We start from the raw sequence: 14,206 nt of genomic DNA, 5'->3' as shown, positions 1-14,206 counted from the left end.
TACCAATATGTAATTTAAAATCTTAACGTTACTTTAACATCAAAGCTCACGAAAGTCGCGAAGTGCAAAATTCCAGGCTCTTTTACATCTTTCCCCGATTCTTTTCCACAGATTGTCTTCGATCAATTGAAATTCCCACGACTTTTGCCGATTTTCTCCGTTTTCCAGGCTTGTGGCAACTCTGCGTGAGATTCAAGGAAATTGGAAGGAATCGTTAAACCGACCCTTGGGGGCAAGCAGTTCCGGATCTATCCTTCTGCTCGAGGACGCCTTCCACTGGCAAAAGTTCCTCGCGATCAAGATACACTTAATGCAGCTGGTTTGCTCGTCCCTGTTGAAATCACGCGGCACGTACACGGGCAAGTCCGCGCCTGGCGTATCCTCGGCTGTCTTGCGGATACTCTCGGACCACTTGTGAACGGGTCCCGCTTTGCGAGGAACAACGAAGTGATTGAGGAAGGGCTGCCGATCTCGCAGAACGAAGACTCTGCTGGACGTGTCCGGGTCCTGACAGCGTATAAGATTCTGCAGCTCCTTCACTATCACCGGGATCGCGTGTCGATGGTGAATGATCACTTCGTGCTTCTTGACAGCAGGCACACCCATCTCCAGGGCGAACTGGAACCACTGCGCCAACGTGCTGTGATATATCTCGTTCAGTTTGCCTTCCTCGCCGAGCTCGTATTGGTCGATCGTCGAGTTATTATCCTCCGCTGTCGTCTCCTTGATCGTCGACGGGGCGGACTCCGGCTCGGTCAACGGCGTCGCCAGAAGATGGTACTCCGTGACCAAGTCCCAAGTGCCGTGTTTCACGGCGGACGACAATTTCTGAATCAGCGACTCCAAGTTGACCCTGCCCTGTTTCCAGATTCGGAACTCGATCAACGTCTCCGCGCTCGGCCTGGAGCTGTTCTTGGAGTGATCGTAAACGGTGGTCGACACGATACCCTCGAAATTCTCGACCCTCGGCAATTTGGGGAAGAAGCTCAGCTCGTCGGACGTCGCGGCTGGCTCACTTTTGTCGATGGTAATGGCTAACGCGATGCAGGCTATGCCTTTGCTGCCGCTCGAGTTGTAGCTCTGATTGTACAGGAAGATGTCCGACTCGGCAGCCCTCTTCCTCGAGCCGTCCAGCGGTGAGTAATCCTGAAAATGATGGTTCATGCCGAGATCGGTGTACTTGGGCGTGTACAGGAACTGCAATATGTTCTGCCTCAAGTAATAGCCCAAAGCGTCTATGTGAGGCACACAGTGTGGCTGCACGGACAGCTGAACGGTGCTCTCGGGAGATTTGTAAGGTTTTTGTATGAAGTGCACGTCCGCCGGCGTTAGCTTGCACATCGGATTGCGCGCCAACATTACGGACAGCACTTCCAGCACCGCGTCGTCGAGACGATTCTGCAGCACTTGCACCAGGTCCCGTTTCACCTCCGGGCCAGCCTCCGATATCCCGTGCACCATCATGATGATCGAGTCGCCGGTCTTGTTCAATATATCGGACTCCTTCTCGCCGAACGAACGGACTCGTGGTCGCGTGTCGTCCGACAACACGTGGTCGTTCGCGATGCCTTTGGTTCGCGACAAGGAGGCGACGCTGTTGCTGCGGGAGACCACCAGCTTCTCGTCGCTCTCGGACAATTTGTTCTGCAGGGACTTGCCGTCGTTCGTTTGCTCGTGAAGCCGCAGGTAAAAGACGTTCTTGTTGTTCTCCTGGTACACGAACATGTTGTTCCGATTGTTGACGGACAGCCTGTTCAGCACGCCGTGCAGCGCTGTGATGCCCCTCGACAGTCCGGATCTGCCGGGTCCGGTCTTGAGACGGGGATGTAGATTGAAGGGCTCCTCCCAGATCACGGGACACCTGAACATGCCTGGAGAAGCCGAGGCGTGATTTTGGAAGAGACTGCCGATGTCGCCGCCGGTTTCGCCCCTCCACGTGTAATCTTCGCTGGATTCCGGCTCCAACAGCGGGTCGCAAATGCGAGTGTCGTTGAGACTTTGCAAGAGCAGGTATTGATTCACCCGTCGGCATATGGCTTTGATTTGGGCGAGCAGCATCTTCTGTATCTGCGAATAACAGTCCACTTCCGGCGAGGAAAGCTCCAGGAATCTGTAACGAGGTTGCACTTGTTTTGGCACGAGCGTCTCGTTTCTGCGAGGTTGGATCTTTATTTTCAATCAGGTTATAAGTTGATCAAGGTTCTAATTAAAAATTAACCAAGTTAAGCTACAAGTTATATTAACTGTTTTCAACTTAACTTTCAACTGAGTTATTACTTCACCCTGCTGGTTTGTTACAGACGACTGTGCGAGCGAAGCACAAAGGAATACGAACCTGCAGTGAAAGTAAACGTTAACGTCGCTGCTCTCGACGCTCAGGATCAGCCAGAAATTCGGCAAACGGTTTCGGCGCTTGTCGAGTTCTATCAGCCATTGGAAATCGTCCTCGGAGTTGCTGCTGTCGCCGTCGTATCCGTCGTCCGTACCGTGTTTCCCTTCGGCTATACTCGAGATTTCTGAATAATAACCTGGCGCATCTCCCGAGTCCTGTCCGCTTACTTGAATTGCGGTAACTGGTGTCGTCGTCTCCTCTTGCTCGACATTTTCAACACCGTCATCTGTAAGCAATCGAACCTAGTGACTAAATCTTGAAGTCGACTCGAATATGCAAACCTTCCGACGAAAATACGCGCCTTCTTTCAATTGCGGTTCTTCCACGTCTACGGGTAACGCTTCGGGTCTCACTTCAGGGACCACCGCTTCCGGCTTCTTGATAAAGTAAAACAGATCGCTCTCCTGGCAGATGCAGTACTTGTCAATCTGGAGGCTCCTTAACTCCTTGAGGAACTTCGGCGCGCTGCTCTCCGACGAGAAGACGAAGTGCAAAGGCACCTTGTCCATCGAGCAGCTGGATCTGCCGGCGGAGTCCGACACGTGGTGCGCTATGAAGCGCAACGTGTCCGCGCTCGGCGACGGATGGTCCAGAAGCGCCGTCGCAGTTTCATCCCGCAGCAGCCACTCGATCTCATCCTTCAGGCTGATTATCGCGCTGTGCTGGTACAGCGGCAGGTTCGGCAATCTCTCCTGCATCGGCTCGGTCTTGGCGCTCGGACTGCCACCGTTGTCGGTGCGCACGCTACCGAACGGTGAGGCGCTGCAGTAAGACGTCGCTCTCAGCGAGGGGTAACGCTCCAACGACACCTCCAACACTTCTCTCGTTAGATTCAGGCATATGATGTCCAGAGTAATCTTCAGATAGTCCAGACTCTGCTCGGCGAGGTCCTTCTCCTTGCTGTCGTGTATCCTCTGGATGATCTCGGTGAAGCAAGTAGGCACTACCTTAACCGGTATGCTGGACAACTCGGAATGGAAATGTATCGAACAGCTTAGGTGCAGGAAAAGCGGTTGTTCCTTGTCCCACGTATTCTCCTCTTGAAGATCGCTTATAAGCGACTCCGTGGAGTCACGGTGAGACAGTTTCCCGTTGCTGTGAAGATTCACGGCCGGCCATGTGATATTGGCGGTTTGATTCACTGGTAACAAAGATGAACGCATGACACAAGCTCGATTGTTCGCGTTTTCAAAGTGCAACGTGTACTTTTTATCTACCTTGACTAGGGGAATTATCTACGTTTGGATCCAATATTTCAGAATGAAACGTGAATTCGTCGCTATCCGTCCTTTGCGACACCACCTCCTGCAAGTAGCACGTGATTTTTCGTGAAGGAACGACACTCGCAAACAGCCGATCGCGTTACGTACAAAGGAACGAACCATTTTGTCCGACACCCACGATGGCAGGCAGTAATAAAACTCCGGGTGAGCAGGTACGGGTCTAAAGGCGACCGCCATGATTCTCTTGAATTTATCCTTAATCAAATTGTGCAACGGCTTGACATCGTTGCACGCGGATACTTTTAACTGATCGAGTGGACTGTTCCTCGGCAACGTGCTCAAGTGCCTGCACACCGATCGTATGTAATTCGTAATGTTAATCTCAATCAGATTCTCCTCGCACTGCGCCACAGCAGCCTCCATGTCCTCGTAGCTCAAGGACTGTTGCAGCGCCAGCGACTTGTAGACGGCAACCACGTAACAATGACAGTGCGCTAGGCTCAACAGTTTGCAGTGTTCCATCAAACTTCGTTGATCTAGTACAGGAAATGACGAGGAGATTAGAAACACATCGAATCGCCAATACGACAACAATTATAAGTCATGCAATTACGTATTTCTTTAACGCTATGTTTCAACAGCGCGTTACAGCCTACCGCTGGAAACATTGTCCGAGTCCTCGCTTTTTGGCTCGGGGGACGAGGGCTTCGTGTTGCTTTCCGGCTTGAGATTGATGAAGTCCTCGCAAATCTCCTGGCCGATTTTGAACGTGTGATCCTGATAGATGTCTTTATTCTGGGGCGTTTGCAGCCGGCCGACCAGCGCGTCGATCAGCAACGCTAACGAGCAATCGTACACGTATACGGGTATGACAAGACTGTTCTCGTTGTCGGCATTTGCGAAATTCTGCTCCGCATTGGCCTTCGACGTGCTGTCCGCGGTGGTCGACTGACTGGAGATCTTCGACTCCCTGCGCTCCAACGTCGGGAAGTCGGGCGCATTCGTGTCCTTCGCGCACAGAGTAGGCGACAAGATCTTCTCGTTCATGTCGAGATCGAAAATGTCCGACTCGAAATTTTTCTCCGAATTATTGCTCGTGCAATTGTCGGCCGCGTACGCCGGGTACGTTATCAAGCGGACATCCTTTTCGGTCGCTGGTAAGATAGTGAGAATGACGTGCGTCGTGCTGATCCCTTTAACAAAACACTTCCATCTCGGATAAATATCCGACATGTCATCCTGACAGTTCTTCTCTGAAATGTAAGTCGCATGGTTCAATAGGCAGCAGTTCAAAAGCAGCGCCCTTGTTCTGTAACTCTTAACGCATGCGTGACGAAATGTATTACAAAATAGCTGCGCAACGTTGACGATCACGAAATTGTCGTTACGGAATAAAGGGAATGTGCTATTTAAGCGATAACGATTGCTGCGATAACGAGATGCTGATTCAACTTTCTACGATTTCGTGGTCCATCACGATTAAGAGTTACCCTCTTACCGAACTCCGACCAAGCTAATCGACTAACTTTCCGATTATTGTTGAACGACGCGAGTTACAGAACACTGGCGTGGGCAATTTTTATTATTACTCATTAATTAGCCGAATCAAAGTTAGGCGAAAGTCACCCTGAGGAATCTGATATTGTACCTCCTTGCAAAAAGAAAGGTAACGGCGGGCCGTTCTCTCGCGGCCTGCCAAGGAGCATCCTAGTGAATTTGTGCGACTCCGCCGACGTGAGCAGCAGCTCTTTGTTGTGCAGCTGTTTGATATGTTCCAAGAAGTTGCTCATAAGAATTTTATTCGCGCTATTTCTATCCTCGTCGATATGCACCGAATCTGACAAAGTAAAAGCAAGACATAAGACTGTTTCCTCTCGTCCGTCCGTTCTTACTCATCTAAGAGGCAAGTCCTCTTTTTCTCTCTACGATCTCGCGTGTCGTTTTACAGAACAGGAGTCTAACCATTGGCGAACATCGAGAACAATAGTTCCGCCTGCTGACACTTCGGCAAAATGCTCAGAGTGTCGAAGGAGAAGTACATCGGGTGGATCCTCTCGTCGATGATCGGCGTAGTTTCGAAAAGCTCGGCTGGGTCGGGGCATTTCGGCACGGTGGTGTCGGCGACGCCGTGATACCTGCCTCCCGCATGCGACTGCCCGAACACGATCTCGGTGCTCTTTTCCGCCGGCACCACTTGGCTCAAGAGGCTCAAGTACTCTAAGGTCATCAAAGCGTTAATACACTCCTCGTCTACTCGGGCAATCTGGCCGGACAGAAATGACAATGAATACATCAGACAGGAGATCAGTGAGCATCGATTACTTTAATATTACATGCGACAAGAGTACACATATTGACCCGCACAACGCCAAATAATAACATGCATGGGAGCGGCGGTTTTGGTCGACGAATAACAGCCTAAAAATACCATCACAGTTCTTTATCTTATGAATATCGTATCGCTGGAGTTATCGTTATCCTTCCATTTTCATTGAATCTTTTGTTTTATATTTAAAGGAGCTGTATCGAACATGATCTTTCGTGATCGAGTTTTTATTTTAAAGGACTCGAGTGAGGAAAAGGTGAGAAAAGAGTGAGTTTTCTTAAAAGTTAGGTGTTTCCAAGCGGAAAGAAGGGAAGAAAAAAATGAATCGCCCCCGTGCCTGAAATAATGATTCCAAGAGAATTCTGCGTGGAACGTGCAATAAACTGTTACACACATCGCATAGATAATATATTTAACTCATAATTCGTACATTCTAGGAATTCGTACATTCGACGGAGTACAGTGTGCGTGGTAAGTGTAACACACCTTCGCGGGTGTCGTGTGTTTTCGTTACATCTCAGTCTAATTCTAACGGCTTAATATACCGCAAAAGTATTCCGGAGAGATCTCATTTGCTCCAGCATTAAATTAAGCGCGACTTAGGCATTAATCTATAGTTATGGAAAGATAGAGAGAACACAAAGTTCGCGGTTAAAGTCTATTAAAGTCTATCTGTTAACAGCACTCCAGTCGTTCGGCGAGCAACGAATAATCACGGGTGGATGTTCACAAAACGGGCCGAGCACACCCGGAGAGCCGAAGAGCACCGGGGATCAGGAATAAGTTGGAGGAGTTGAATCTCACTTTCATACAAAGCGTAGAGACCACTTCTCCACTTGAACCGTGATACCCACTGGCCGCGCGGTCAGGCGCGGCGGAAGACAGCTCGGCCGGAGAACAAACAGCACTGTGTGCGGCAACGACGTGGAACCGCGCGATCCTGAGCTGGAAGAGTTAGATCTGGCAAGTTAATCGGGAGAGCTACGCCGAGCTCAATGCCTAGATCCTCACTTCCAACTGAGAGTCGCGCGATGTTTGAACGAGAATCCGAGGAACCGTGGCGACCGAGAGAGAGAGAGGACGATGCGTTCCCACGGCAGAGATGGCCGACCGTGATGTTCTCCGCCGTAATCTCATTTCGCGCGCGGAGTCACCTGATGATAAGAGACGCCGGTCTTACATCCAGGTGGGATGTACCTTTTCGGCAGAGGAGACTACGGAATTCACGGGCCGTCTCACCGTCACCACTGAGACACGAAGGCGAGGACGACGAGCGAGCGAGACGTGGCTGTGCCACGACGATGGTCGATGAGAATTACGTTCACTTCTAATCCGCGGGCGATAAAGGATCGTCACCAGGGAGCCCGGCTCGATAAGCGGCTCCGAAGCAATATACGGCGTTCGAATTACGCGAAAAAGATAATCCCGATCCACTAGTGAGCGCAGGGCGAGTATTGGGCCCTATATATACCTGAAGCGGCTGATAGGAAAACCTCTTTCCGAGGACCCTCATCGATACCGAAGCCCCACCCCGATAACGATAACGATACGTGGTGATAGACACCTCTCTCTCTCTCTCTCTTTCTCTCTCTCTGATCGCGGCCGATGCGAACCTCGCGACCACCTCGCCGAAAACGAGAGGCCGGTTTTTCGCAGACGAGACTACCGCGAGTTCTCATGGCCGGGTAGGAGCCTTCCTGAGAATTGGTAAAAACTAGATGTCCTAACGAGACGACACACCGAGATCTGTGCGCTATTTCTATTATCTTTCCGACGAGAGAGGAGGCGATGCAAATGAGGCTGCAAAAAGACATTGCGACAGGAAAAATCATTTGCCGTCGTTCTTGCGAGACAAATGTTTGCGGTATTCGCGACGTGACGATAACAACTTCCGATGACAGACACTGCTCCCCGTTAGCTTCTCTCGTTATGGATATAAATAGGGTCAGGCAGATTCACATAAGGGTGATCGATCGTTAATGGCACGAGTCGTAGGCGAATCTGAAACGACGTTGATGGAACATTTTAGGTGGGAACCGTTCGACTAAAAAGAGAGAAAGAGAGAGACGAGTCGAATATTTACGTTTCATGCGTCATCGGTTATCCGAGAAGGATCAACTGGAAACGCGGTATACGCTTTTTAGGAAAAAATTGAAATCGATCAAACAGTCGAGCGGAAACCGTGCCTGACTGACGAAGCGATTTCTTTTCGCGGAATAAAATTTAATTCGGAATATCAGTCCGGCGTACCTTGAAGTTTGGTCTTCTGATTAGCGACACTCTCCAGGTAACGAGTAAATCAGATAACAGTTATCTAGTTAATGTGAATTTATGCTAGAATTGTGTTTTTGAGCGCGCTTCGAGAACGAGAACAGGCTGCAAACATATCTGTTGTCGGGCGTATTTAAACGACAGAACGTCCTCCGCGCGTATTGCGCGAAAATCTATGGACGAAGTTGCGGCAATAATCGATAAGAGACTACGATGAAGAGGAAGAAGGAAGAGTCTGGAATGAAGTGTGGAAAGAAGTTCTCCAAGTTTCCAAATGCGACTAGTCATAGCGATATAGAGATTGGTAAACTGCGTTCTATCAATACGCACCCATCAATATATCGTTTAATCGACGGGGCGATTGAGCAAATCGACGCGTAAGAGAATTTCCTCGATATATAAAAGCTATAAGCTTTTTAATCCTAATTGTCCTTCACGAATGACGGTGCATACGAGAATTTTATAAGCGTCACTATCAATCGGACGATAAGATTGAAGATAAAGCTACATTGCGCGCTACGCCTCAAAATCAAGACGCTTAGGAGACATTTGTGCAAATTGTTCCAACATTATTGCACGCTGCCTTCGGATAAATGCTCGCAATTCGACATTCCTACTTTTTTTTTTCCTACGATCACCTTTTTGTGCCTATGGGGAGGCATTACGGAGTCTCGGTGTTTGTCAAAAACGCGTTACGAAACCGCCGGACTAGACCTAACGTATCGCTAAGCAAACAGGGTCGATTATTTCTAACAGAGGTGGTAATTCGGGAAAGAATATGTTTCCACCGGAAAACCTCGAGAAGAGACGCACGGCTGCCACGACAACAACGAATACATGGACGTTAAATATTACACGAGATACGACGAGCCGGGAACTAAGCTGAATCTGGTATCAGCCGAACGATGTTTACTGCCAGATAGACTCAGTACCTAGCAAAATAAAGCACTTTAGACAACTTTACGCCGGAATAATTTTTGTGTTACCACACGCGGCATTATCAAGTTAGTTCAAGATAAGGGAGATAGAAATAACGCGTGAAAGTACTCGTGCGTTCTACAAAGTTGTGAAATCAAGATCAACACAGAGTATCGGTTGAGACCGAAGTCATCGAAATTATATATCGATCAGTTTTTATGGACGGACCGTTTCGGGCCGGAGTAGCAGCTACCTGTGGTACGGCAAGGATACGCGGCGCCGCGGAATTTTCTTCGAATATTGTTCGAGATTATGAACATCGTTAGATATAAAGACAAGTTTACTACACAAACATTCCCGGCTGATGGAAGAGGAATTTTTAATATTCCGACGCCTTCGTAAATCACGTATCGCGCGACATATCTCACGGAGCTATCGAAGGAAGATATCTTATCGCTCTCTCGAGACGTGTTCAAGGAATTAACGGAGTCTTATCAATTCAAGCAGGTTACACGGATGTTTTATAGTGGAGCGGACTACACGTTTAGAAGTAGACTAGATATCATTGCGGTAGAAATTTCTCGCGACTGAACACGTGCAACGATCAAATGGGTCACGGGAGAGATAACCGTTCATAAACCGGTGTCTTGAATTAACAGATCCGCGATGAAAGAGCGAACGTCTGGGCGTATTAGCCGTTCCGGAGCTATTATCATTCGGCCATTATCAATTCCTCTGTTAGCCGATGACTCAACACAAATGACACTGAAATTTTTATCGGGAATTGCCGCGCATATACTCACCGCGTCTGGTAACTGATGATACTGCAGTGGATGCATGTAGGTAGCGGTCGACTGCGTAGGCATTTGCACGTAGCCGCATTGCGGCTCGATCCAGACCTCCGTCACGATCTGGTACTCGCTCGAGCTCTCGCAATCCTCCTGCATACTCGCCTCCCCGTCGGCGGTGCCTGAAAGCGTCCATGAATAATTCCCAACGTTCGACAAACGGCCGGCAATGCCCTACCTTCTTCCGTGTCCTCCTCGGAGCCGCTGTCGCGTTCCAGCGTCGCGTTCGACACAGCGTGAGGCGGGAAGAGAATGTACTGTATGATACACGGATAAGACTCCTTGTTTCCGCCGAAGCCCTGCATCTGCACCTCCAACACCATATTCGTGATGCCGGCTGCCGAATAGGCAAAGTTGAAGCCCTCCGTCAAACGTATTCTGCAAATAGAGCGCGGATGAGAACACCGCGGTCCCGAGCAGAATATGCAAAAATGTACTCACTTCGTGATCGTGGAGAGTATCCTCGCGATCGCGGTGATGTTCAATTTCGGCAGGGTGATACCCGGGATGGTCTGCACAAGCGGCCGCTTCACGTGCCACAGCCATCGATTGTGGTACAGGTATCTAGACAGAGTGATGGTCAGGCTACCACTCAGCACCGGCGCAGCCCTGGTCCACGTCGGCTGAGTGCCGTCGGGGAACACCACCATGCTCAGGTCGTTCGGTATACGCTCATATCTTATGAGAATTCTCTCGAGCGATTTGTGAATGATCGTGCAACACGGGGTCTCGCGTTGCTCCGTCGGCCTGTTCGGCAACGTCAACTTGGACAATCTGTCCACGAGGTCCACGACCACGTTGTGACGGACGACACCTTCGGTGCCGCCGGCGAATGCTATATTGAGCACGACGCAGAGCGCTTTGCAGTTAATGCGGATCAGCGAGAACGACACCGGTGGTTTCTCCGCCTCCCTGTATATGAACTGAACGTACGTGTGGTTCTCGATCAGCACGAAGGTCGCCCAGTTCTTCAGCATAGCGTACAGAACGGCCGCTGCCTGCCGGCTCTGGACGCACTGGAAACGACCGCTCTGATTCGCCTGGTGAAGATGCCTCGGCAAGGGCCTGTCGTACGACAGGATCAACGTGACTCTCTGCGTGTGCATCCAGCGCGCCCACTGAAGCGGGTCCAGGGAGACGACTGGTTGCCATATTTGCCCGAACTGCGGGCAGGCTGCGTCGCTGAAACAACGCGACTCGTCAGGTTTCGTATCCACCGTAATAATCGTTTGTACAAGCAAATTAATATACCTAAGTTGTACTGTACTTGGTGACGGGTAGGACGACAAGTAAAACACCGGCATCCCGCTTCGAATGGTGTCCGGGACGCTGTACCAAGTCCATCCGGATCCTGGAAACCAGCTGAAGTGCGCCAAAGTATTGTCGCTCTCGGTCAAGGACGTCAGTGCCGTCCAGAAGCAAGAGACGACTCCCTGACGGTAATTCGACTTCAACGGCTTCTTCGACAGGCATGTGATGTCGTGTAAAAACTCATACGGCGCTGCAACCAAAACAATTGGAGCCACAAGTGATTATTCGACGTTCTCGAGAAATCGCCCTTTAAACCTTACCTTCTATGGTGATAACGTATTGTATCACATTGGACTGGGACAGTGATTTCGAAGACCACGGGCACGTGACCAGATATTCCAAGGAGACGTTGCTCTTCCACAGCAGCACGAAATTGATCTCAAGAACGTCGTCTCGTACGCCGGCCCTTTTTATCAAATACCCTTCCCTCAGACGGCAACACAGCAAGCTGCTCAAGGTACAGGTAACCTTGTCGTCGATCTGCTTCTTCCTCAGCAACTGATCGGTTTTGTGCCCGTCGAAGCAGTTGTTCTCAGTTCGCCAACAGATACGACTGTCCGGCGTACTATCGTAGGGCACATCTCGATACAATTGCCAGCAGAGGAAATTCCTGTGGTAAAGATTCATATCCGTTCCATGTGCAGATACCTGCTCGAAGAAGAAGAAGAAGATATCACCGCGACGAACATTGCGAACGCGGCAGTTGAGGTGAAAGATTTACGTACAACGTATGAATTGAAGGACATGTAACTACCGAGCGTAGCAGCAGCGATGAAATATAGCAGATCTTGGTACGGTACTAGACCGTCCGCGCAATGCGGATGATACGCGCTCCCCACGTGTAAAAAACTGCACGCGACCGTCGTTGCGCGCAGTTGTTGCACGATTGAGTCTAACGCGTGAACGTCCTTAACTCCGACGATACCGTCCGAGATTACAACCATGTCTGAAAATTTGAATTCACACACTCTTCACCCGGTGCTGCATAACGTAATGATCAATTAGAGTGTAATTATAAATCGCACTCACGTGCGCAGCTGTGCTCAGGCAAGAGTGTTAGAGCTAGCATTCCGTATCTCAGCATATTTACAAAACTGGCTTCCGGCGAAACCATGGAGATATTGGCTGTACAACTACTGCTACTTTTGTTCAAGCAGTTACCGCTCTCGTCGAAGAGCCCACCCACCAAACGCTCGCTTTCCGCTCTTAAATGTTCTAATTGCTGATTAGCTACAGCGGTAACGGTCGCCACTCTCTCCTCCAACAAGTACAGTTGCTTCTCGACGTACTGCGTTAGAGAGTTCACGTTATCCGCGGTGATCAACCACCCTTGTACCAGTACTTGCTGCGCCGGGTTTGTAAAGAATGGCGTATGAGCTATCACAGTCACATAAATCTCAGGTTGCATCACACGCTTGCTGCCTGGTATCGTAAACTACAGGTACAAGTGAATTAAGAAGTCTCTCTTCTCTCTCTACCTCTCTTTCTTTTTATACACACTTATAGAGTATCGGAAAGCTACTTACTGGTCTGGTTATGCCTTCCAGACACCGCTTAGTCGCTAGGCATACTTCGTCAATAACAATTTCCCCGTGTTGTATATCCTGCAAAATTTAATCAAGCTTCTATTTGGACTCTAACATAAAGTGATATCGACAAATTATGCATATCTTATCACTTACCACAGTGGCAAGAGACGGGCTTAAATCTAAACTAAAGACCATCCTGTATTTGTGCGCGAGGAATACAATCGAAGTTGCGGAAACAACTTTATAAAGAAATTGATGGCTAGTATCTATAGACCAAGCTGTAGGCTTATCTTTTGGCAACACCGATACAATTTCCAGTTCGGGTGCCTCTTTATTTTTCATACTCGGACACTGTATGCTTATCACAGAGTCCAAATGCTCCAGCAACCATTGGGCCCTTACATTGCGAGAGATGGGGAAACCCTTCTTCATTAGTAAAAATACCGTTTCCGCTTCCAGAACGGTTCTTTCCTGGGTGCAAGAGAAAAAAAGCGACAGTTAATGAAAATAATAATTTTGCTGGGTGTCATCGTTACTTCGAAACATCGCGACACTTCTTCTCGAGCGATATAAATGCGCAGAAGAGTGCACACAATTGTTCTGCCCTCAGAAATCATAATATTCGCATTACAAGGACTATACGCGTTGTCAGCGTATTGACCGATTCATATTGTTGTCATAAGAAGAGGTTATGTCGTGCACTCGTGTATGCACCTGTGCGACCGTCGACGACGTGATGAAAACTGTCGCGGCACAGACTCACCTCATTTTTTGTATTACTCGCCATGACTCGAAACGCGAACGTTCTATCAGTCCATTATTATTATTATTATTATTAAGATCATTGCACTTCTCGACAGGTCGTCGTCACGTTGCGCGGAAAATAAATCATCGCGATGTCATCGCGAATGCACTGCGCTGCACCACAGCAGCAACAGGGAAAACTGTCGACGCGCACAATTGTCCAAAGGTCATATTGTGTTGTGTCTATTTATTTCATCACCGCGTGCTATATTTCACTGCTGGCGAACGATAAACATAACGCAACATAACCTACGGCGCACACTTTTACCCACGTCCACGTGCACATCTGCGAAATTCGAGCGCGAGTTTAAAACGCTCGCAGGGCTTTCAAATCCTTCGCCAGGCTCCGTGACTTCGAAGTCTCGGCCAGTAACACCGCACTGCGTCGCGTTGCGGACATTCGCGTGCCGAACGTTTCGAACGGAAATCTTTTTCGATAAAGCTTCCGCGATAAATACCTCTCCGCCGTACATAAACGTTCATCTCGTTCGTAAGTGTGAACGAATAATACGGCCGCAATAAACGTCGGCAGAGACGATGAATGACACGGGGAAACCGGAAAGTGAACTCCGCGTCGTATATTG

At 49.2% G+C, this 14,206-nt stretch overlaps 1 protein-coding gene across 1 annotated transcript in view; it reads right to left on the bottom strand.

The window, feature by feature from the left end:
- LOC106747643 (protein SZT2-like) overlaps nucleotides 1–14,206 on the bottom strand; it is an 18,939-nt gene extending 4,733 nt beyond the window's left edge. Inside the window, exons 1-18 of the mRNA XM_014625372.1 lie at nucleotides 13,582–14,206; nucleotides 12,972–13,289; nucleotides 12,816–12,893; nucleotides 12,319–12,724; nucleotides 12,015–12,235; nucleotides 11,550–11,937; nucleotides 11,230–11,479; nucleotides 10,420–11,160; nucleotides 10,157–10,356; nucleotides 9,934–10,100; nucleotides 5,578–5,878; nucleotides 5,264–5,452; nucleotides 4,272–4,868; nucleotides 3,775–4,151; nucleotides 3,610–3,697; nucleotides 2,694–3,533; nucleotides 2,336–2,618; nucleotides 225–2,110 (exon numbers count right to left, since the gene is read on the bottom strand). Of these exons, the coding sequence (XP_014480858.1) occupies nucleotides 225–2,110; nucleotides 2,336–2,618; nucleotides 2,694–3,533; nucleotides 3,610–3,697; nucleotides 3,775–4,151; nucleotides 4,272–4,868; nucleotides 5,264–5,452; nucleotides 5,578–5,878; nucleotides 9,934–10,100; nucleotides 10,157–10,356; nucleotides 10,420–11,160; nucleotides 11,230–11,479; nucleotides 11,550–11,937; nucleotides 12,015–12,235; nucleotides 12,319–12,724; nucleotides 12,816–12,893; nucleotides 12,972–13,289; nucleotides 13,582–13,605 (7,354 nt within the window). The 5' untranslated portion in view covers nucleotides 13,606–14,206. The remainder of the gene's footprint in view (nucleotides 1–224; nucleotides 2,111–2,335; nucleotides 2,619–2,693; nucleotides 3,534–3,609; nucleotides 3,698–3,774; nucleotides 4,152–4,271; nucleotides 4,869–5,263; nucleotides 5,453–5,577; nucleotides 5,879–9,933; nucleotides 10,101–10,156; nucleotides 10,357–10,419; nucleotides 11,161–11,229; nucleotides 11,480–11,549; nucleotides 11,938–12,014; nucleotides 12,236–12,318; nucleotides 12,725–12,815; nucleotides 12,894–12,971; nucleotides 13,290–13,581) is intronic.

This window comes from Dinoponera quadriceps, unplaced genomic scaffold (assembly GCF_001313825.1).
Source record: "Dinoponera quadriceps isolate SergipeBrazil2010 unplaced genomic scaffold, ASM131382v1 scaffold1395, whole genome shotgun sequence".
Classification (NCBI taxonomy): domain Eukaryota; kingdom Metazoa; phylum Arthropoda; class Insecta; order Hymenoptera; family Formicidae; genus Dinoponera; species Dinoponera quadriceps.
The sequence above is the reverse complement of the archived record's forward strand: the minus strand, read 5'-3'. Positions and strand labels throughout refer to the sequence as shown.